The 22,611-nt window shown below is 51.9% G+C and overlaps 2 protein-coding genes and 1 long non-coding RNA gene across 14 annotated transcripts in view; 2 read left to right on the forward strand and 1 right to left on the reverse strand.

Annotated features, from left to right (window-relative positions):
• IP6K2 (inositol hexakisphosphate kinase 2) overlaps positions 1 to 6,836 on the forward strand; it is a 31,332-nt gene extending 24,496 nt beyond the window's left edge. For all 8 annotated transcript variants that reach the window (XM_077129392.1, XM_077129386.1, XM_077129387.1 and 5 more), the window contains 4 exons: positions 1,654 to 1,876; positions 2,790 to 2,965; positions 5,416 to 5,591; positions 6,065 to 6,836. In XM_077129392.1, coding sequence (XP_076985507.1) covers positions 1,654 to 1,876; positions 2,790 to 2,965; positions 5,416 to 5,591; positions 6,065 to 6,565 — 1,076 coding nt within the window. In that variant the 3' untranslated portion in view covers positions 6,566 to 6,836. The remainder of the gene's footprint in view (positions 1 to 1,653; positions 1,877 to 2,789; positions 2,966 to 5,415; positions 5,592 to 6,064) is intronic.
• Positions 3,597 to 7,209, reverse strand: LOC143657233 (uncharacterized). Its single transcript, XR_013162776.1, has 3 exons — positions 7,071 to 7,209; positions 6,056 to 6,346; positions 3,597 to 4,595 (listed from the first exon to the last, which is right to left on the reverse strand). It is a non-coding gene; the product is annotated as an uncharacterized LOC143657233 (long non-coding RNA).
• On the forward strand, positions 6,951 to 22,363 carry NCKIPSD (NCK interacting protein with SH3 domain). Of its 5 annotated transcripts, XM_077129382.1 has the most exons (15): positions 6,951 to 7,828; positions 8,768 to 8,947; positions 11,361 to 11,470; positions 11,694 to 11,898; positions 12,051 to 12,141; positions 12,411 to 12,901; positions 14,153 to 14,323; positions 14,479 to 14,565; positions 14,652 to 14,790; positions 14,877 to 14,957; positions 15,153 to 15,281; positions 15,358 to 15,450; positions 15,580 to 15,752; positions 18,246 to 18,432; positions 21,690 to 22,363. In XM_077129382.1, the coding sequence occupies exons 2-15, from the start codon at positions 8,777 to 8,779 to the stop codon at positions 21,866 to 21,868; spliced, it is 2,307 nt and encodes a 768-aa protein (XP_076985497.1). In that variant the 5' UTR covers positions 6,951 to 7,828; positions 8,768 to 8,776; the 3' UTR covers positions 21,869 to 22,363. The 5 variants fall into 5 exon arrangements, with proteins under 5 accessions (XP_076985497.1, XP_076985499.1, XP_076985496.1 ...); XM_077129384.1 differs by lacking the exon at positions 11,361 to 11,470; XM_077129381.1 differs by lacking the exon at positions 6,951 to 7,828 and having other exon boundaries at positions 8,704 to 8,947.
• The last annotated feature ends 248 nt before the right edge of the window (positions 22,364 to 22,611 follow it).

Raw genomic sequence — 22,611 nt, forward strand, 5'->3', positions numbered from 1 at the left:
CACAGTGGGGAAGACTTTGGGAGGATATTACCTGGAAAACTTGCCGCCTGCTTTTTGACCTCCAGGAAGCCAGAAGCTCTGGTGATTAGGTAGGCTGGGAGCAGGGCTGTCAGATGGAATGCAGGAGTGGGAGGCTTGTTCTGATTAGCTAAAACCATTTGCTATTACAGAATGTCCCTGCAATTGCTATCTGAAGGCAGCCCTTTGATTTACATAGGGTGACTTTTTCTTCTTTTTTTCTTCCTTTTCATAGTACATTTTTCTGGGAGACATTAGCAGCCACCATGGTTTTTCCGGGGGTGGGGGGTGGGGGAGAGGATCCTTTGTAAATCAAGAAAGACCCATTAAGGATATTAATTTTAAATTTGCAATGAGTAGTTTTACAAAAGACTCTGGAACAACTTAGGTTTCTTCTGTGACTTTTAAAACATTGCTTTTTAAAGCCAGAATGTTTTGGTTACCTCTCTCTGTACTCTGAATATGCATATGTTTGTGGTGGGGGTGGGGAGTTGGGGGCCTTCACTTGGTCCTTCTCTGTTATTTTTTCCAGGACAAAGCCAAAGTCCCTTTTGTTAACTGGCGACCCTACTCCCCTTTTACCCCGTCCTCTCCCATGCCACACCCCTGTGGCCGCAGGGAAGTGTGGTCCCCTGAGTTCCCCAGACTGGCTCCTCTGTGCCCAGAATTGGGGACCACCTCAGAAGTATCATCTCTTTCTGAGAACACATTCCCCTGCAGCGAGCGGGTGGGCAGCAAGGACTGAGCAGATTGAGTGAACCCAGGGCAAATGGCCTGGGAGGAAAGGCGTTCAGCCAGTCGTTTGTAAAGCGCTCACCAGGCGCTCCTCAGCACCAATTGAAACGCTCCCACCTGACAGCCCCCTCCTCAAAGACTGTCTAATATATACATGGCAGGTTCTAGAGATTCCAGGGGAGAACTGCTTTCGAGGCTACCACACATCTGTGTTTCCCGCCTAACCCTATCTACCTGTGTTCATTTTGTATTTTTGTGACATGAGACTGCAAAAACCAATAAAGTAACATTTGAGAAGGACAAAAGGCTTGGGGGTGTCTGCCCATGTCGGGGCACGGTGGGAAGCCTTTGGTAGGGTATCTGTTGTGCTGTGTGGTTTGTTTTGTTTGCCCCTTTATTTTGCTTTGCTTGCCCCGTCTTCCCTTATCCTTGGACACTTCTTATCCCTCAGGCAGACCTGTTTCCCCATGGGGGCTTCAGGCTCTGCTTTAAAGCAAGCTTTGAGGCCCTTGCTGTTTCTGTCTAAGGCATTACAAATTTCTACAAGATATAAAACGCAAATGTTTTTACATCTCTGTTAGGATTAGAAGAGTTACATAAAACTTAATAAACATTTTCAATGATGGAAAAATGTGTCTTGTAATTCTTTGGCTCTTGCCTTGTTGAGTGCATCAGAGGGGAAGACTCTCAGCCATGTTTGCTCCCTAATTGCTTGTCTTGTATGGTGTCATCTTTTCTAGCTGTTTTGATATTTGTTAGGTTTGCAGATGAGTTTGGGGCCTCTGGCAACATAGAGACTAAGGAACGGGGTAAGAAAAAAACAAATGTTACAATCATGTTACTTGGAATGCATCTTACCGTGGAATTAAAAGTCCTCTCTGCTCCTCAACCCCTTTCCAGGTGTGGTGTCCGTGTGCTTTGAAGAAGATGAAGACAGGAATTTGTGTTTAATAGCGTATCCATTGAAAGGGGACCATGGAACTGTGGACAGTATAGACAATTCAGACTGTGAACCAAAAAGTAAGCTCCTAAGGTGGACAAACAAAAAACATCACGTCCTAGAAACAGAAAAGATTCCCAAGGACTGGGTGCGCCAGCATCGGAAAGAGGAGAAGATGAAGAGGTGGGTATAGACTAAGACAGGAACCCTAGGCTGTGTGGGAGAGAAAGTTGGATGGGGTGGGAGGAATCCTGGTCAGGGCCTGGTCCCCTGAAACTCAGGATTCACGTGATGGACCTAAGCAGGTGCCTCATCACTCAGTGGCTAGTTTCTGCATGGCATGCCTGCCCAGGTCTTCTACTCTGACCCTGGGTTAGATTATGCCCTTTGGGGTAACAGATGAAAAAGCAGAAATAAAAAAAATTTTGTCACTCATTCCTTCTGTGTATGCTCTGTGCCAGGCCCTGTGCTGCATCCTGGGGACGTAGCAGTGACCAAGACAGGAGCCATCCTTGCACCACAAGTTGCTCACAGATAGTGAGGAACGGAATGGTCAGTTGGGCATTCCTGAACTCAGGGATCTACCGAGGCAGGGCTTTCCAAGTACTATACTTGGCAGAGCTTGTAAAAATAGAAATAATAATTAAATTGAAGTATATGTGATGTAGCTAAGCAGGTTGACTCATTCCCATAGAATTTCAATTCACATTGCCCTATCCTCCAGCATTCAAAATCAGAGGAGCCTAGATATACCAGAAACTGATGTGGTGCTGGCTAGTTAGTAGAGAGCAGTGGGGACTGCCTGCTCATTGTGGGTTGAGGGGATAAGGGAGGCATAGGCTGTTCTTGCATTCTAGGTTCTCCTTGCTGTGGAAAACAGTGGGCTGGTTCCTTTTTTTTTTTAATCAACTTTATTGAGGTATAATTTATCAATAAAATACATCCATTTGAAGTGTTCAGTTCAATGAGCTTTGATGGATATATACATTATAACTACCACCACCATAACATCAAGATGCCAAACTTCCCATCACTCCAGAAAGTTCCTTCATGCTTAAACAAATCACTAAATTATTGGATCCTTATCTCTTTGTAGCCATAAGTTGGAAGAAGAATTTGAGTGGCTAAAGAAATCTGAAGTTTTATACTACAGTGTAGAGAAAAAGGGGAATGTGAGTTCCCAGCTTAAACACTATAACCCTTGGAGTATGAAGTGTCACCAGCAACAGTTACAGCGAATGAAGGAGAATGTGAAGCATCGGAACCAGTACAGTATCCTTTGTTCACAGGGTATCTCTCCTGTGGGGAGAGAGGGAATAAGTAAGGAGTGCCTTTGGGTGTACAGAGAGGTTGGATTTTTTAGTCATGGTTGAATTTTCCTCCTCTACTAGAATTGTGCCGGAACACCCTGTGGAAAACTGTCGGCAAATCTCACCTCCTTTAGGGCTGAGAGCTGGCTTGGGAATACAGGCAATGGTATGAATACAGGTGGGTGATGGGTACCTGAGGGTGAGAGGTGCCTGCATCAGGTGGGCTTTAACCTGAGAAAGTCTAGAGGAAGAGGGTAAGGGGCTGGTTCTTGTTTTCAGACTACTGCAGAGGACCTGCACAGTGCTCAAGGGCTAGGGACCAGGGCTGGGGATCGACCTTCCAAACCTGGTTCACCAGATTCACAAGTCTGGGACAGGAGCTATACATGGGGAAAGCACTAGGGTCCTTCTTTTTTCCTTCTAACATATTAAACTATACTTAATCAGTATAGGTTTTTTGTTTTGGATAATTACCTTATAGGAGAAAATTTTCTCAAATAGAACTGAGGGTGCTTTATATATATATTTTTAAACTTTTTATTAGAAATTTTTTAAATGCTAAAAATAGAATGACATGTTGAATCCCTAACCCATCACGCAGTTTCAGCAGTTTAACCTACTCATGTCAGTCTTGTGTCATTCCTATTCCTATCCTAGCACCTTCCTTAGACCTAGTGTCCCACTGTATTTTTGAAGTAAGTCTCAGATACATGATTTCATCTGTATGTACCTCAGCATGTATCTTTAAAAGATAAAGTATTTTAAAACATTAATACCATTATCATTCCTTTAAAAATGAACAGTAATTCCTGAATATCAAGTATCTGGTTTTTGTGTCTCCATTTTTTAATGTCCCATAAATATGTTTTTATTGATAGCTTGTTTGAATGGGGATCCAAAAGTGGTGTTTGGTTGAAATGTTTGTGTTTTAAAATATTCCTTCCCGTTTTTTCTCCTTGAAAACGTCTTATCAAAGAAACTAGGTCTTCTGGAGTTTCCCACAGTCAGGATTTTGCTGATGGCTATATCCCTTTTACAAGTTATTCTGTCCCTGTGTTTCTAATTCATTGATATTGGATCTAAAGGCTTGACCAGATTCGGGTTCAGTTTTTAGGAGGTGGGGCAAAAATCCCTTTAGAAGGTAGTGTGCATGTCCATCTTCAAGAAGCAGTGTTTAGATAGATATCTCTCTCTTTTGGATCATTATTGCCTTAGATCCATTTTTCATTAGGTGATCTATTTTGCCATTTCTTCATTCATTAGCAGGAATCTTCAAATGGACAATCTTTCCCTTATCAACTCTGTAGTTACCCTAGTGTACTTTATATAGAAAAGACAGGTTAAATGTTTATTTTTATTAAATCTTAAGAATAACGAGTAGGTTCCCTTACGCCCTCCAAAGATGATCGATGAGTTTTTTAAGCACTATTATAAATGCAGGGATTTAGGTATATTTGCTGTGTTTCAGTTCATTGCAGTTGTTATTTTTACTTATCCTCAAATTGTCCTATATTTAGCCAGAGGGAGCCTCTTCAAATAGACTTGAGTCATTTTTATATAATCATGGTAGTCTGTGATGGTTATCTTGCTTTCTAGGATATGAAAAGATAGTCTAGGGTCATGTACATGTCCCATCCCACTTGTAGATTCAACCAATGCTCTAAGGCATGGTGGGCAAACCTTTTTGGTAAAGGGCCAAATAGTTAATATTTTAGCCTTTACAGGCCATTGAATCTCTGTCACAACTCTGCCAGGTATTGTGAAAGCAGCCATAGACAATAATGTGAATGACTAAGTGTGGCTGTGTTCAGTATAAGCTTATTTATGCTCACCAAAACTTGAATTTCACATAATTTTCATGTGTAGTGGAATATTTTCTTATGATTATTTTCGATCATTTAAAAATGTTAAAACCAATCCTAGCTTATGAGGCTATACAACAACAGGTGGTGGATTTGCCAACCCCTATTCTTAGGAACCTTGCTTTTTAAAGGGAAGTGTTGAGACCATAATATGGGACTTGGGATACTCATTGCTTTTGGCCATTGTTTCTAGGCCTTTTCAGTGGACAAGGCTGGGAAGTATACAAAATAGAGCAGAAAAATATTTTCATGAATTCATACTGATGGTATTTCCAGCTCACATTTTTGGATTACAGGATTTACTGAACTTATTTGATGTTCTGTTTGTAATTGAGAAACAGTATGCTATAAGACCCTGGTTCCACCCCTGGCTGAATTCAGGGAATGGTGTGTCATCCAGGCTATTCTCAGGCCAGTTCCATGATGAGAGATGAAGGTACCTTGAGCTCTACATGGGAGACAGCAGGAATGATGGGGCTCTCTCTGGCTGGCTGGTATGAGGTGCTGTGCAGCGGTACCTCTTGTGGGAGGGTTGTCCTTAACCATTCAGAATTTATCTTATTGGAGAACCTGACCTCCCGCTACGAGGTGCCTTGTGTCCTGGACCTCAAGATGGGTACCCGTCAGCATGGTGACGATGCTTCAGAGGAGAAGGCAGCCAATCAGATCCGCAAGTGCCAGCAGAGCACATCTGCGGTCATCGGGGTTCGCGTGTGTGGCATGCAGGTGAGGGGCATGGTGGCACATGGTGTGGGTTGGCCAGGCAACCTGTGGCTGCCACTCCCTCACTCTAGGCATAATCCTGTTTTCTCAGAAGATTCCAGGTTTGATCCTCTGTGAGTCTCTCATTTTCTGGTTTGAAAAGAAAGCACACATTCCTGGGTGATGCCATCTGGGGCTACACAGGCTGGCTGAGTCCACAGTCTGTAGCAGCAGTAGACAGGAAGGCTGAAGTGTTAGGCCCTCTCTACCAACCCAGATGGAAGCACGGTGGTTGAGACCTGGTTGGGGGCAAGAGGGAGGGGGCCGCATATTGGGTGGGTAATGATTAGCAAGGACAGTGGCTCATGTGTGACTGGTGTGCTTGACAAAGGGTTTGATCCAGGTCTACCTCACTGCCCTCTCTCTCTCTCCACCGCTCTCGGGTCCAGGCTCTGAGACCAACCTCAGCCCCTGACCTACTGGCCTACCTCCCACAGGTGTACCAGGCAGGCAGTGGGCAGCTTATGTTCATGAACAAGTATCATGGGCGGAAGCTGTCAGTGCAGGGCTTCAAGGAGGCACTTTTCCAGTTCTTCCACAATGGGCGATATCTGCGCCGTGAGCTCCTGGGTCCTGTGCTCAAGAAGCTGGCTGATCTCAAGGCGGTATTGGAGCAACAGGAATCCTACCGCTTCTACTCAAGCTCCCTGCTGGTCATCTATGATGGGAAGGAGTGGCCTGAGGTGGCCCTGGACTCAGATGCTGAGGACTTGGAAGACCTGTCAGAGGAATCAGCTGATGAGTCTGCTGGCGCCTATGCCTACAAGCCCATCGGCACCAGCTCAGTGGATGTGCGCATGATTGACTTTGCACATACCACATGCAGGCTGTATGGTGAGGACAGCGTGGTGCACGAGGGCCAGGATGCTGGCTATATCTTTGGGCTTCAGAGCCTAATAGACATTATCACAGAGATAAGCGAGGAAAGTGGGGAGTGAGCTTGCTGCCTGCACCATCACCTGAGAGACTCTCTGTCCCAGGCACAGTTGTGCTGTGTCCGGGAGGAGGCTGGCATGGCCAGGAGGTTGCCCCTGCAGCCTGGAGCTGACCCGCAGAGGCCTCTGTGAGCCCCGGCCTGAACCAGCCCCATCTGCCCTCGGAGTCTTTATTTATTTTAACTATTTCTTCAACATTCCACATTTGATGATGCAGATACCTCTTTCCTCCTTGAGTGTAAATGTTCCAATACAAATCTTTTTGTTAATTGTACACAGTCCTGATGTCATTCTTAATAGGGGCAGGAAACTCCCCCCATACCCCCAGAACTCTGAAGCCTCACCACCTGCTGTGACCTCCATCCTTGCCCAGCTGAGAGCAACAGTCTTCTGGCTATTCTGTGCCACTCCACCCCACCCCCAGATCCCAAAGGCTCCACAGCCTCTTGGCTTGGTTCTCACCTACCCAACCCAACCCCCAAAAGTCACTCAAAAAGGATATACACACAAATGAACGATCGCCAGGCCCCTCTGGATTCTTTGCTGGCATAGTGTCCTAGCACCCCATCCCAAAGAATCCCACTGAGCTGAGCAGTAGCAGTGGGTGCTCTAAACTGATGGCTTCTTGGCAGCAGCTAATTAGCTCTACATTGTGACATCAGATGTCATGGAGTCAATGTTGGGGTCTCAAGTACCTGTAAAGCTCCTGTCCATTGGCAGCCCTGGGCTCTGTGGTGGAGGGGCCCACAAGGGTGGGGTTCAAGGTGAAGGAAGTCATTCTAGGAAGGGTGCCCATTTGGCCACACTACCTGTCCCCACTCCTATACAGTCCTAGGCCCAGCAGCAGCCATACCAGTCTCAACTTTCATGCAGTTTGAGTCCAGGCAATCTCCAAGAGAGCTACCTTGACTGGCCAGGAAAGTCTCCAGAAGGAGAAGGGGTGGCAGGAAGTTCTTGAACTGTAAAGCCAGCATCCTTGGGAGAGGAGCACAAACCCAGTGCAAAGGTAGTGGAGTCTGGTTCTAGCACCTTCATCCCCCTCCTGTCCTTGCTCTCCCATAACCTCCAGTGTCCTGCCTAAGGCCCTCTATGCCCCAAAACAAGCCAACTGCATACACAGAACTGGCATGCCTGCACCTCCAAGTACCTGGGCCCAGGCTTCCAGTGGAGAGTGTGTGGCTGGACTAGCCCCAAGACCCTCAGCCCAGCAGGGACCCTCTTGTTCCCAGGACTCCAAAGACCTTGAGATCAGACTGGACTAGAAAGGTGGGTCTGTCAAACATGGTCCTCCCGCCAACGTCGCACCCACCCTCCACCTGCCCTCCTGTCTGCCTTTAGAAGGGGGCATCAGATAAGATAATATAGAGTATTAAGTCCTATAAAGAATAAAACAGCAGTGTGATGATGACTCATAGGAGTGGAGAATGGACGACCTTAACGCAGAGAGGGAGGGAGGGAAGGAAGGAAGGGGACAGTATAGGCAGAGGGGGGTGAAGTGGAAAGGCCCCAGGATGGAGAGGGAGAGAAAGAAGCCAAAGGCTGAAGAGTGAGAGGAGAGGACTTCGAGGGCAGGGCGGTGGCCCTGGAAGACTATGGATAGGGAAATGGCCCTGGTTTCTGTTTTTACGGCCAACCCTCCCCACGTTTGCTCCCCACGGCCCGCTATGGACGAGGAAGGCCTGAGGGTCGATTCATCGGGATCCAAAAATGGGGCATCCTCTCAGGGTAGCCATCTTAACTGGTATTGGGTCGGACCCGCTTCCCGAGGCGGCGGGGCGCGCAGGGCTACCAGACGAGGACACAGGCTCGAAGTTGGGAATGCGAAATTCTCCTTTACCGGAAGGTGGGACGGGCAACAGCGCCCGGGAAAGAACAGAAGAAAGGAGTAGAACTAGGGCGGGTCTGGGAAAAGCCGAGGTCAGGGTTCCGGGGGCGGATGCTGGGGCGAGGGAAGGGCGGAACCCTGGGATCCCGGGGGGCTGGGAGGAAAAGGGCGGTGGACTCTCGAGCCCCGCCCCGCCGCACTGCTCGCGGCCGACAGGGGGTGCTGCACCCACGCGCGTAGACTGACACACTCTTGGGGCGGGGCTGCGGCGGGCGGGCGCAGATGCGCGCGCGCACGCTTGGTTTGGCGGGGCGGGGCGAGCGCGACGCGGCGCTCTTGGCCTGGTGTCTCGATATCAGACCCGCTGCTGCTCACCCTAGCCCGGCTCCATGTACCGTGCGTTGTATGCGTTCCGCTCGGCAGAGCCCAATGCGCTGGAGTTTGCCGCGGGGGAAACCTTCCTGGTGCTGGAGCGCAGCAGCGTGCACTGGTGGCTGGCGGCGCGAGCACGCAGTGGCGAGACGGGATACGTGCCGCCTGCCTACCTGCACCGCTTGCAGGTGAGTGTGCCCCTCCCCGGCCCGACCTCTGCGGCCCATGGGACTGGGCCTCATGACAGGACCGCAGAACCCCAGGCTCACCGGAACCCGTGACCGGGACTTTCAGCAGACAGGGAGTTTGAGAATTTGACCCTGAGACCCCAAACAGTTGGAGGCTGGGACCCCAAGAGCAAGAACCTCACAAAATACCAGGCCCTCGACAGCCCATTCTGAGGACTCCAGATCTACCAAAAACCTAACTCTGTGACTCCTAGGGAGGGACCTCAGACCCATTGGACCCAGTATCCGAACCCCCATCTCAATAGGACTCAAGAGCCAAACCCCAGGACTCCAAGGAACCTAATTCTAGCCAGTTCCCCAATTTCCCCAGACCCTTAAGATGCCCTTTACTAGATTACCCAGGAGCCCATGCTGTTGTCTTCCACCTTCAGGCCCCCAACTGGAGCCACCTATTCCACCCTGGGACCTGGGCCACTGTGGGCACTTTCACTACCCTGCACTCAGCTACCCCCTAAGCTCTTCCCAAAACAACACATACACACACACACACACATACTCCTTTGAACCAAAGACCCTAGCCACTGCTGACACTTCCTGACACTACTCCAACCATCAAGCCTCATGCCTTAACTTCTCAGACTGATTTCCTCTGAATGTGGGGCTTTCATCCATCCCTGTTCCCCGTCTGGAATGGGGGCTTCTTCCATTTTAAGGAAGTGAGAGTCTCTCCACAGCTTCCCCTAGTCTGGCCACAGTCCCATTTCCTTCCAGCAGAGGCTGTAGCTCTGGTTCCTGTTTCCTCAAGAGTAGCCCTGCTGCAAGAAATGGGATGAGATATCTCTAGCTTGTCTATTCTGGTGACAGGGAGAAGGAGGATCTTGAGGCTCCAGACTTGGCCTGTCCCAAACACCTCCTGTCCTGTGCTTGTCCCTAGCCTTTAGGAAACATCCTGCCCTAGCCCAGGGGTTCAGGACAGAAATAACAGGTTAAATTTGGAGATAAGTCATCTGGTCTTACCAGAGCAAGGGAGCAGGCCCCGGACCCTGGGGGCTTACTCATGGATCCTCCATCCTTTCCCATCTTGTTGTGTCTGGGGTGAGAGTAGGGGTCCTGGACACCAGGGCTGATGGATCTGGGTTGAGTAGCAGCCCCATCCTCTCTGGGGACTAGAGACTTGTTAGAGGTCTCTGACGATTGTCCTGTCTCTTCCTCCTCTGGGCAAAGGGCAAGGGCCTGTGAGGACCATGCCTGGCCAGGGCCAGTGGGGCGGGCAGAGAGGCTACTATCTTCTGTCTCTCAGTTTCTTTCTGTGTATCTCCCACTGTCTTAGTCTCTGCCTGTCTCTTTCTGTGTCATTCTGACTTTCTGTCTGTGTGTGTATCTTTCGTCTTCTGACCCTCTTCCTCTGTGTATTTCTTTCTTCATGTCTCCCTCTGCCTCAGTTTCCCTGTTTGTCTGAGCTCACTCTGTCTTTCTGACTATATTTAGGTGGGTCTCTCTCTTTTTTCCCCCATCTCTCTGTGTCCTGTCACCATGCAGCTCAGCATGCCCCATAACACTTGGAGGACTTTGCTGACTTCTTCTTCCATCTGTCTGACCCCATCAGAAGAGTTTCTCATACCAACCCTGGAGTGAGGTTACCCAAGCTCTGTAGCCTCATGCACGTGCCAAGGATGGGGGGAGGGATGGAGGTGGCTGACACTCCACAGCTAACACTCTGTCACTCCATGCCAGCCAGCTAGGCTGGGTAGATTGGACCCCTGGATCCTGGAGCATGGCAGCACAGAGCCTGGGACAGGGATTAGGTCCCTCTTATGTCTTTTGCCACAGACACAGAACTGCTGCTTCCTAGGGAAGGTCTGAAAGATACCTGGGACAACTTGAGGAGATAAGGGCCTGTAGCAGGGTTGGGGAGGTGAGGTCCCTTTGGCCCATCCGTGGCGCCCAGGGTCTGCAGAGGGCTCCATGCAGGTAGGTCTTCTCTGGAGTATGACCTTCTGAAAGATTCAGAGTGATAATGATTAAGGGTTCCACACACTGGAGGCATCCTGCTTGGCATCTCAACCTGGGCGCTGAGCCAAGTCCAGAGGTAGCTGGGATATGTCTTCCTGGCCCCGAGCTGGGAGTCCCTGGACTACGGCTTTGTTCTAGACCCCAGGTTTTCAGAGACACTGAGAGTCTTCTGTGGTGTAAATTCCTGAGTAGGGCCCTAATATGTAAAGCAGCAGCATGGAGGATACCCTATCCCTGAGCGAAGTGGTTTGAGAGCCCTATTCCTTACTGTAGTTCAACTTTTCATGCTCATGTCCAGCCTTCGAGGTTGTGGCTGGCTGTAGTGTTCCATCCTAGAATGGATGTGGGCTGTGTACCTCAGTTGGCACCCAGGTCTAACTGCCCACCCCCAACCCTCCAGGGTGTGGAGCAGGATGTCCTCCAGGCCATTGACCGGGCCATTGAGGCTGTGCACAATGCAGCCATGCGTGAGGGTGGCAAGTACAGCCTGGAACAGCGTGGAGTCCTCCAGTGAGTGCAGGGGTGAGATGGGGGGTGGCACCTCCCAGACAGCATGGGGTGGGGAATTAATGTCCTTCAGCGAATCCTGGGGATATGTGGAGAGCATGACTGGGGTGGTGCATGGTACTGCAGGGACTGTGGGGGGGTCCTCAAATATACCACAGGATGCATGTGGGAACCTTGGGAGTTGTGAGGTACCACCCTCCAAAGTTTCTCTGCCTTCTTCCAACAGGAAGCTAATCCACCACCGGAAAGAAACCCTGTCCCACAGAGGCCTATCAACCCTCAGCCCTACAGCTATGACCCCATCCACCAGTGACCATTACCTGGATGCTGCAGCCACCAGGCAGCCCAGTGGGTTGTATCGAGCTGGGTTTGAGCGGCAGCACAGCCTGCCCAGTTCTGAGCATCTTGGGGCAGATGGAGGCCTCTATCAGGTACATGGTGAGGAAGGGGGGTGGATGGGGCTTAAGGCTTCATCCAGAGGCTCAAGGGGTCCACTCAGATCAGTGATGTGGTCCAGAACCAGAACCCTGCCCAAACTCAGAACTCAGAGCCTGTCACCCCAGACCCTCTTCTGTCTTCTCAGATCCCACCACAGCCTCGCCGAGCTGCACCCACCACACCACCCCCACCTGTGAAGTGCCGAGACCGCGAGGCCCTAGTGGCCTCAGGGAGTGGTGAGGAGGCAGGGATGGGGAGGGGAAGGGGATATCGGGGGAACCTGTGTTTGGAGTATTTCTTCTCTCAGTGTTAGGGAAATGGGGGATCTAGGCTTCAGGGGAGAACAGGGCCCTCATGTTGGGGTGATTAAGGGCTCTGGGCTTGGTGGGTAGTCAGGACCCAGCAGAGAATCTGGGCTCTGCATTGGAGAACAGGTTTTCTGGGCTTGGAGAGGTAGAGGCCCCTGGGTTGCTGCCCCAACACAGCGTCTATTCTCTGTCCACAGGCAACCACAACACCACTCCCTCTGGAGGCAGTTCTGTGTCCAGTGGCTCGTTGATCAGTAGCACTTCACTGGACACGCTCTATACTGGCTCCAACCCATCCGAGCCTGGCCCTAGCTGCTCACCTACACCCCCACCTGTGCCCCGCCGCGGCACCCACACCACCATATCCCAAACCCAGCCCCCTCCCTCCAAGGCACCCGTTATCCAACCCCCTGCAGAGGATACAGCAGTTGGACCAACCTCAGCCCCTGATGAGCTGGAAACCCTGGGTGCACTGAGCCTAGAGACTCCGGAGGAGAAGACGGTGCCTGAGATAGCTGTGCCAAAGACCATTGGGGCAGAGCTGATGGAGCTCGTGAGGAGAAACACTGGCCTGAGCCATGAACTATGCCGTGTGGCCATCGGCATCGTGGTGGGTCACATCCAGGCCTCCGTGCCAGCCAGCTCACCTGTTATGGAACAGGTCCTCCTCTCGCTGGTAGAGGGCAAGGTGAGGGTGGGCAGCACAGCCAGGAGCCTCCCCACTCTCGGGCTGCCCTTGCCACCCTCACCATTTGTCCAACCTTTACCTGAAAGGTATTCATTGAGCTCTAGTTCTGGGCCCTCATTGTGCTGGGCGATGGGACTTTTCAGCTCCTCCCTAGAGGGGAAAGGGAGGAAGGGCATTCCAGGCTAAGGCTCAGCTTAGACAAGGGCTAGGGGGCAAGACTGAGTTTGGCTCATGGAGGAAGTAGAATGAGGCCAGCATGGCTGGAGCGCAGAGTGAGGGAGCAAGTGGTGTAGGAAGAAGTGAGACCTGGGACAGATGAGACCAGATGCAGCTGGCCATAAGTTCTCTCTGGCTGTAGGGAAGGAATGGACATAGGGTGAGAGTAGTGTCCACTGGCCTTGGCAGTGGAGAGAAAAGGATGCTTTGAGAGCTATAATGCAAGCCTCGGTGCTGACTTGGCCATGAGGAAAAGATGTGGGGATGTCATGGGGTGGGTGGGATCCTTTGCTGAGGTTGGGGGAAAATGAGCCCATTCTACTGATGGGGCCACATGGGCCAGAGCTCTCCTTGAGGGCCGGGCCCCACAGCTCCTCCTCCCACAGCTCCTCTTCCACAACTCTGGTTTGGGGCAGTGGATCAGTGGGCTCACCTGTGCTGGGCATGGCAGGTAGCCACCAGGGTTCAAGGGAAGTATGGGGGTAAGGGTGGGGCGGCAGGCCTGGTGGCCACTGTGTATAGAATCAAAGGGTAGGGTCTCAGAGTCACAACCAGTTGACAAAGTTGGCGAGTTCATGGTCATCCTCGTTGGGGTTGTTTATCCAGGTTTGGGGTGGGAAGTGAGTTGTTGGAAAACATTCCAGGTTCATCTCATGCAAGATACTGTCCCAGGAGGTCATCAAGATCAGGGAGTCCTGGTGTTGAGAGATGAGCCATGGGAGTAGCTCTTATGTGTGTAATGGAGGGGGGTGCAGTGGAGAAGAGGGAAGAGAACTGGGGTCTATCTCCTCACAGGTGTAGGACACTGACCAGGGACAGCTCAGTAGGTGAGGCCAGCCCCTCTTCCTTGCCTGATACCAGACTGGAGCTCATGTTCATGACCGTGGGGGTTGGGTCAAGCCCCCTCCCAGCTTTGAGCCGTGAGGGATTTGAGCTCTAGGGTATAGACCCAGGGATGAATGCTCTAGCACTTGGGGGCTCGTGGAACTGTTGATGGGCAGGGAATGTGCTGATCCCTATCTTCCCCTGCCCTAGGACTTGAGCACAGCCCTGCCCTCAGGGCAGGTCTGCCACGACGAGCAGCGGCTGGAGGTGATCTTTGCAGACCTGGCTCGGAGGAAAGATGATGCCCAACAGCGCAGCTGGGCCCTGTATGAGGACGAGGGCGTCATCCGCTGCTACCTGGAGGAGCTGCTGCACATTCTGGTTTGGAATGGGACATGGGGGCCCACATGTATCCCCCAGCATGGGAGGCAGTAACCCTCCACTCTGTACCATCCCTCTCCAATGCTCAGCAGTCTCCCCTACATGCTTGGCTCGGTCAATGTGGCTGCTCAGTGCTCACTTCCTCCTCTCCACAGACTGATGCAGACCCTGAAGTTTGCAAGAAAATGTGCAAGAGAAATGGGTTCGAATCTGTACTGGCCTTGGTGGCCTATTACCAAATGGTGTGTATGAGATTGAGGGAAGGTCACGGAGGGACCTGGGAGGGCATAGGGGTACCAGGCACTGAGCATGCAAGGTCCCCTACCAGGAGCACCGGGTGTCACTGCGGCTGATGCTCCTCAAGTGCTTTGGCGCCATGTGCACCCTAGATGCAGCCATCATCTCCACGCTCGTGCTGTCTGTGCTGCCTGTGGAGCTGGCACGGGACATGCAGACGGACACACAGGGTGAGGCCTGGGGGTTTCTCCCACCACCTGCGGGAGGTTCCTGCCACCTGCAGGGACTCTGACTGCCTGCCTCACTCCTCTGCCAGACCACCAGAAACTCTGCTACTCCGCCCTCATCCTGACCATGGTCTTCTCCATGGGAGAGGCAGTGCCCTACGCACACTATGGTAAGAAGGCAGGTTGCTGACCAGCTGCCCACAGGGCGCTGACAAGCAGTTGGAGCCAGGATCCATGGCCTGGGGACTCAATGACCACAACCTGACAGAAATGTGGAGTCCCCAGGGCTCACAGCAAGCCAGGGAGGCTGGGTGGTTTGGGGGAGGAGGGGCAGGCCTACAGGTCTCTGTGTGCCCCTCTCCCAGAGCACCTGGGCACACCCTTTGCCCAGTTCCTGCTGAACATTGTCGAGGATGGTCTGCCCTTGGACACCACAGAGCAGCTGCCAGACCTCTGCGTGAACCTGCTTCTAGCTCTCAACCTGCACCTTCCAGGTAGAGGTGGGGGGCGGCTGTAGGGCTCTCCAGGCTCCTCATCTGTGCCCTTATCTACACCAATTTCCTTCCTCAGCCCCTGACCAGAATGTCATCATGGCTGCCCTGAGCAAACATGCCAATGTCAAGATCTTCTCCGAGAAGCTGCTGTTGCTCCTGAACAGAGGAGGTGAGGGGCCTGGGAACCTGCATGGGTGCTACTGTGATGTCCTGTGACTCCTTGACCCCCATGATCCTCTGGGGTGACTCTAGGACCCCTGCAAGGACTGCCCTGACCCCTGTGACCCCTACCTCCTAGATGACCCTGTGCGAATCTTCAGACATGAGCCACAGCCTCCGCACTCCATCCTCAAGTTCCTGCAGGATGTATTCGCCAGCCCTGCCACGGCTGCCATCTTCTACCACACAGACATGATGGCACTCATTGACATCACTGTGCGGCACATCGCAGACCTGTCCCCTGGAGACAAGGTGCCTGGAGATGGCTGTAGTGGGGATAGGAGTCGTATGGAAAATGAAATTAAATGAGGGGACAGTGGCAGTGATCAGAGAAGGGCGCAGAGGTACTGCTCAAGCCGGGTAGGTGTGGGAATCTGCTCAAAAATCATGATGGGTGTATGAGAACCTGTAGGAGCCGGCTGTGAAGTGATCTGGAGGTCAGGTGTCTTCAGAAATCAGATGTGGCTTGAGTGGAGAAGAGGAAAGAGTAAGTGGAATTACACAAAACCTTGGAGGCTGGACAGGGAGTTGTATTCTCTTCTCAGAGGAGGGGAAGTGTCTGTATGACATGACCTGATTTACATCCCAAATGGAATTTAGACTGTATGAGAGCAGAGTGGAAGCCAGGAGGCCAGTGAGGAAGCTACTGCAGCTGTCCAGGTGGCATGGGTGTGGCAGGGAGAGGCCATGCCAGAGGGGAGAAGAGATCAAATGTTGGGTTTATTGGAAATGGATCCACAGGGGCTGCTGCTGGATCAGACGCAAGGCTGTGGGGTGAGGGAAAGGGAGAAATGAGGACACAGAACATTTGTCTTGAACAACTGGATGGACGAGTTACTGATTACTGATGAGGAAGGATACGGGGAGAGAGAAAGTGTTCTGTTATGAATGTGTCAAGATTGAGAAGATGCCTGTCAGATATTCAGGTATGGGGGACATCAGGGAGGCAGTGTGACGTGAATTGGGGCTGGAGAGGGACATCTTGGGGTTGTCTGTGTGTAGATATGATGGGAAGTCTGTGGTGGTGCCCTTGCTTAGGGAGTAAGAAAAACAGTCAGCAGGAAACTCGGACCTGAGTCTAGGGCACAGTGGGGATGAATAGTGAGAGACCCAGGAGGAAAGCAAAGAGGGCAGGAACCCAAAGGCCAAGTGCTTGGAGGAGGAGGGAGAACAGCCGTCTCTGTGCTGTTGTGTTAAGAGTCTGAGTAAGACAAGAGCTGAGAATTGGCCCCATGGAGGTTAGTGGTGACTCACAAGCTGTGTCCTGGAGTGAAGGGAGGAGAGTCTGATTGGAAAGCTTAAGAATAATTTTTAAATGGGGGGTAGCAGTGAGTCGGGAGTGGATGCATTAAGTGAATTTAACTCTTGTGAGGAGTTTTCCTGTGAAGGGGAACAGAAAAACAGGGGCTTGCTGGAGGGGACATGGTATCAAAGAGAGTGTTTCAAAGGTAGGAGACACTGATGCCTGTCTCTGGGCCAGTGGGAATGGTCCAGTGGCATGGAGAACTGGACACTGTGTTGGGAGAGTGGGCTGCTACAGGAGGCAAGTCAGGAAGGATGGTCCCAGCCAGAAGCTGGGGCAGTTCATGCCAGAGAGGACAGGTAAAATGTGGGTGCTGAGAAGAGAAGATGGGGGTGTTTCTGAGACATTACATCTGTTTTCTTCTTCAAGCAGGAGGCCCGTTAACCAGGAAGTTTAGGATTGGAAAATGGGGACAAGGTATGCAGTGGTCCTTTAAGGAAGAGAAATGTCATGGGAGTCCCAAGCACCACTGAGTATCCATTTGAAGTTCATGACAGTGAGTGAAGTTCAAGCCTGTGGCATGGCTCTGTCATTGTCTACTGCTTTGACACTGGCATTTATGCACAGTTGTCTTTATCTGGCTAGGATTGGGTTAGACGAACAGCCGCCTCAAAATGGTTTTGATATTGGTTCCTATAATTGAAGGTAAAGAGAAAAATGAGGGACAGCTATTGGAGCTGCTCAAGCCAGAGGTGCTGGGGTTTGCGTGGTAGGTCGTATTGGAGATGGATTCCAGGTATGTGTAGAAAGGAAATAGCCAGATCTTAGAGATGGATTGGATATGGGATATGAGGAAGAGAGGAATCTAAGAGGACACCTGTGTTTCTGGCCTGTGCATTTGTTTGGACAGGAGTGTTCTTTATTAAGATAAAGAGAGAGCATGGAAAACCTTGCTCTCAGGTTTGGAGGGTGGAGAACATCATGAGTTGGTGAACATATGGGATTGAGGTTTCTTTGAGATACGCAGGAGATAACTCGTGGGCAGATGGATCTTCTCATCTAAAGCTCCAGGAGACTTCTAAGCCACAGGTCTGAATGTGGGTCAGTGTTTGAAGGTGTGGATATGAATGTGATCTCCCAGAATGAGAGGATAGAGTGAGAAGTTGAGAGCTCTGACTGGCAGACAGTGGCACCTTAAGGGCCCCAGCATTAAAGGATGGTCAGGGGGCTTGCTGCTTCCCTTTCCACTTCTCTGAGTCAGGATTTCCCTGAACTGGCCACATTCTGGCACTGTCAGTGGATAAGATCATTCATTCATTCACTTATTCAACAACTATTGAAGGCCAGTTCTGCACCAGGTACATTCTGGGAATGTAGCCCTGATGTTCAATTGAGACCTGGTCCACAGCCCTGGGGTTCATGTGGCAGTGATGACCTGTCCCCATCTGGTGGCAGGTGCAGTGCCTGCCTAGGGTCCCTGAGCTGGCCTGCTCTTCCCACAGCTGCGCATGGAATATCTCTCCCTGATGCATGCTGTGGTCCGCTCCACACCCTACCTGCAGCACCGCCACCGGCTGCCTGACCTGCAGGCTACTCTGCGACGCATCCTGACTGAGGAGGAGGCCTCACCCCAGTGCCAGATGGACCGCATGATTGTACGAGAGATGTGCAAGGAATTCCCAGTGCTGGGTGAGGCCCCCAGCTAGCACCTCCCTGCTTTCCTTCCCTGCAGCCCTGGGTAGGGTGCAGGGGACTCTGGAGCTTGGTCTCAAGAATGTTTTGCACTGATATTGCGAGGGGAGAAGATGGTGGGAGGTCCCTGAAGAGGCTCCCCCACCCCACCCAAAGTAGAGCTAATATTTAAAGGGGCCAAATGTTGGATTGGGAACCACAGTCAGGAAGCTATGTTGGGGCATGGGAGGGTATGCAAGCTGAAGCCCCTCTTTCCCCTGATAGGCTGCCTCTTCAGCATGCCCCCCCCACACACCGTATACACCTGCACACTCAGAGTCCTGCTGCTGCTCCAGGCTGGGCCAGAGCCCTCACCACACCCCCACCCCACCTGGTCTGTTTCTTAGGCCTCAGCAAGCCATGTCCTTGGGGTGAGGGGAGGCATCTCCCACCAACTCTTTTCTTTGCCTTAGCTTTGCAGTGAGTGATGCTCATGTGCTCTGCACCCCCCACCTTGGGGGTTGTTGCCTCTCACTCCCACCCCCAGGGCCTTGGCCAACCTGCTACTTTGAAAGCCAGATCTTGGGGATAGGCCATCCATCTGGAGCCTCATGAGATGGAGTAATGGCCCTGAGAAAGTCAATGACAGACTCTATTTTCTTTATAAAAATGTAGATTGAAAAGCCATGTGTATTTTCCTATGTGCTACAGCTCACCTTTGGAAATAAATGTAGGCATCTGGAAGTTGGCTTCTCCACGTGATCCTGGTTGGGGGTGGGAGAGGACGTGGAGGGTAGGCATGGCTTTGGGACCCTGTCACTGTAGCTGTTCTGACCTCTTCAGCCTGAGGAGGCAATGACCCACTAACAGGCCTGGACTTCAAGGCCCTTTGAGCTCTGTTCCAGCCTCTATTCCCTAATCTCCCTCTTCTTCCAGGCCTTAGCCAATGAGCGCCCTATAGTCCATTTACAGGAATCTGCTCCTCCTCCAGGCTTTACTTACATCTTTCTCTTTGCCTGATTGCTACCCCTGTATCCCCTGTTGAGATACAACTATCTTTCATAGCTATTTTCAAATGAAGCAGGCTGTACATTCAGCCCTGGTCTCCCTGAATGCCTGGGCCTTAACCAGCACTGGTTCTTTTCCTAATGTGTCATTGGATCCAGCAAGATCCTCTCATTTTGCTACTTCAGCAGGGATTTGGTAATTATGGTAGGGTTAAATTTGTCCTACGGTTTTAGAGCAGTTAGAGGCCAAAGTTTGGCAGAAACTTCTTTTTGTGGGCTCCGAAATTAACAAAGAGGTTCTAACTATAAATGGGGAGGAGAATCAGGAACCCACAGTTTGACACCAGTCATAAGGGGTTTCATCAGTTCCTTTTATTTTTTACCTGAGATGACTATCAGATGGTTCCACATATCCAGAATCATTGACACTGACTTCCAGTCACAACTTCTCATTGGGGTGCTCAAGGCAGGGAGGGTCATCAGGGCTCTGACCACCCTGTCCTAGAAGGAGCTGATTATAGTCTAAGTGGGGTTAGATTTAGTCCAGCAAGTTTGTCTAATGAAAGTAGGATAGGGGAGTTTAGTACTGAATTCCATATGGCTAGTGGTAAAAGTGAAGAGCTAAAGGGTTGGTGGGCAGTGGATTGGAGGTGTTATATAATTGAGCTAGCCAGGCTGGACAGGTGCTCTTGTCTACTTTTCCTTCAAGGTACCTCTGGCTGGGAAGGGAGAGGGGGGCAAACAAGGGGTGTGGAGGAAAAGGCAGAAGGTGAGAGGCTGAGATACTCAGAGGGCGGTATTTGCCCAGGCCTTTGCCCTCTGATCTTGTGGCCTGCTCTCCACCTGCCTCATGGCAGCATCAGATCCAGGTCTTTGGACACTCCCAGCCCCAAGTGGGCCCTTTAGTTTGGAGCTGTTGAGAAATACATGAAGATGAACCATGTGGGAAGTCTTGCTGTATTCCTAGGCTGGACTTTGAGGAAGAGTGGGAAACCATCAACAACAGTTGGTTTTTATTAACAGAGGACATTAGGAACTGCCACCAAGGGGGGAATTTGGAGATATAGGTGGGGAGGGGGAGAGTTCCATGGGACAACAGCAGCAAAGAAGGGACAACAGTGGAAGTTGGTACAGCAGGGGAATCATGGAGAGCTGTCTGCAGTTGACATTGTATCCCAGGCATGTTGAGGAGCTCTGCTCTGCAGAGGGAGTAGCAGCTGAGGCGAATGCTAACCCTAACGGTGGGGAAAAGGGGCAGGGGTTGTATTTCTCTCAGCCACTGTTCCTTTATGCCTCTGCACATTTGGCAAATGTGCAGCCTCTAAAGCCTGGGATGGCTCTTTATGCCTTTGTGGATGGCTGAGCTCCTTTTGGTCATTCAAGGCTCTGCTCAGGCCTCTCCAAATCCAGGAAGCCTTTCCAGATCGTGAAGTTGGGTCAGGCACCTACTTTGGGCTCTCAGCCACCCTCCCCTCCCCGGAGCGCTGCATGGGTCTCCCCCTGTCGTTGGTGTCAGGTTCTGTGCCTTCCATTCGCAAGATTCGGAAGGCAGAGGTCCTATCAAAACCACTCTCAGGGCCTCTCTCGTCGGGTTCCCGCGGTTCCGGCATTGAGTGGACCATCAAACGGAGTTGCCACCTTTAGCGTCTCTGCAGATGGCACACTCTCACGCATAAACCAGCAGCAACCCAGAACATGTATCGGGTGCAGGATTGCGACCCCGGGCGGAGCGTGGGTCTACTCTTTAGATTCAGAGACGCCGAAGGGCACAACTGCAGCAGTGCCCACTGGACAGCTCCCGCAGCCACGTGGAGCGCTCGGGAGGAGGGACCCACAGGAACCGTGTCTCCAGGAAGCGAAGGCGGGGAGGGGCGGAGAATCTACTTCTTGATTGGCTGGTGATGATGTCATAGGTAGTTCCGGGAGGTCCAAAGTCCTAGATCAGGAGTTCCAGCTAGTTTGGAGCAGGATCCGCCCCATCCGGGGGCTGCGCCCCATGGAGCGTTCTGGGTCTTGGCCCTGCTTTGTTTTTCGGTCCCGGGACGCCCGCATCCCCTGCATGTGGCGCTGCAGCCTGTTTTCGCTGCGGCCCTCTACGGACCAGCCCGTAGAGCGCCTCCTGGGATATATCTCCGAGTTAGCCTGGAACTAGCAGAGCCCCCGGCCTCTAAACAATGAGTCTGCCGTAGAGGGGGGGCGGGGCCTCCCATTGTGCCAATAGAAACAACGACTCTGATTGGAACGCTTCGCCCTCCTCCTCCCACCCAGCTCATCTTCTGCAAAATGTGCGCTGCCAGCCTCGACGATTGGTCAGCCAGGGTCGGAGTGTACCAGGAGCTGCACCGCACGGGGAGAGCTGGACCGAACCACTGGAAGAGGACTCCGTTAGTCCCTTCGAGGAGTTAAGGGACGTGGTCTTGTCGGGCGAAGGGTGGAGATCCGCGTAGCTGGGCCCGCAGCCATGCGACCACGTCGGGCTCCACGTGGTGTCCCAGAGGCTTGGGACCTGAGGCCTGGTGAGGGGTGTAGCCTTCAATGGAGGAACCTCTAGCCCGGGAATTCGCTGAGGGCCCCCAGGGCAGGGAAGAGTCTGGTCCCTGCTCTCAAAGTCTCAGGCTGGTCACCTCCCATCTCTGCTCCGCAGAGGCGCTCCAAACGAGTAAATGATCCCAACATGTTTAATTAGTTAAAACTCGCTGATCCAACAGTTAAAGTTATTTTGGGGCTGCTACCGCTCCAGGTCCCCGTCCATCGTCCCCGCCGTCCCCACATGGTTCACCTGCCCAGGGTCATGAGAACTCTCTCTCTGCACGTCTTGGACACCAAGTTTTCAGACCAAAATTCAGGACAGGGTTCGGGACTAGGTCTCAGGAAGAGGGAACAAGAGACCCGCAAGCAGAAGGAAGGCTGGGAGACGACGAAGGTACAGCGCCAGAGGGTGAGGGAGGGAGTTAAGGGCGGTGACCCAGAACCGGGAGGGCGGACCCAGAGGCGGCGAACCTCCGCACTCTATTCAGCACCGTGGGCAGCACCTCTACCCTCAGTAAATATGGCGGTAACAGCTTCAGTTTACAAAGCTGCCATGCGCTACGGGTTGTACCACCGGGTTTGGGGTGTCCGGGCGGAGGTGGATTGAACCATTGGGGCGGCCGGGAGCCATGTTGGAGCGGCGGGAGGCGGCGGCAGCGGC

The sequence above is a fragment of the Tamandua tetradactyla genome, chromosome 15, assembly GCF_023851605.1.
Source record: "Tamandua tetradactyla isolate mTamTet1 chromosome 15, mTamTet1.pri, whole genome shotgun sequence".
NCBI classification, from domain to species: domain Eukaryota; kingdom Metazoa; phylum Chordata; class Mammalia; order Pilosa; family Myrmecophagidae; genus Tamandua; species Tamandua tetradactyla.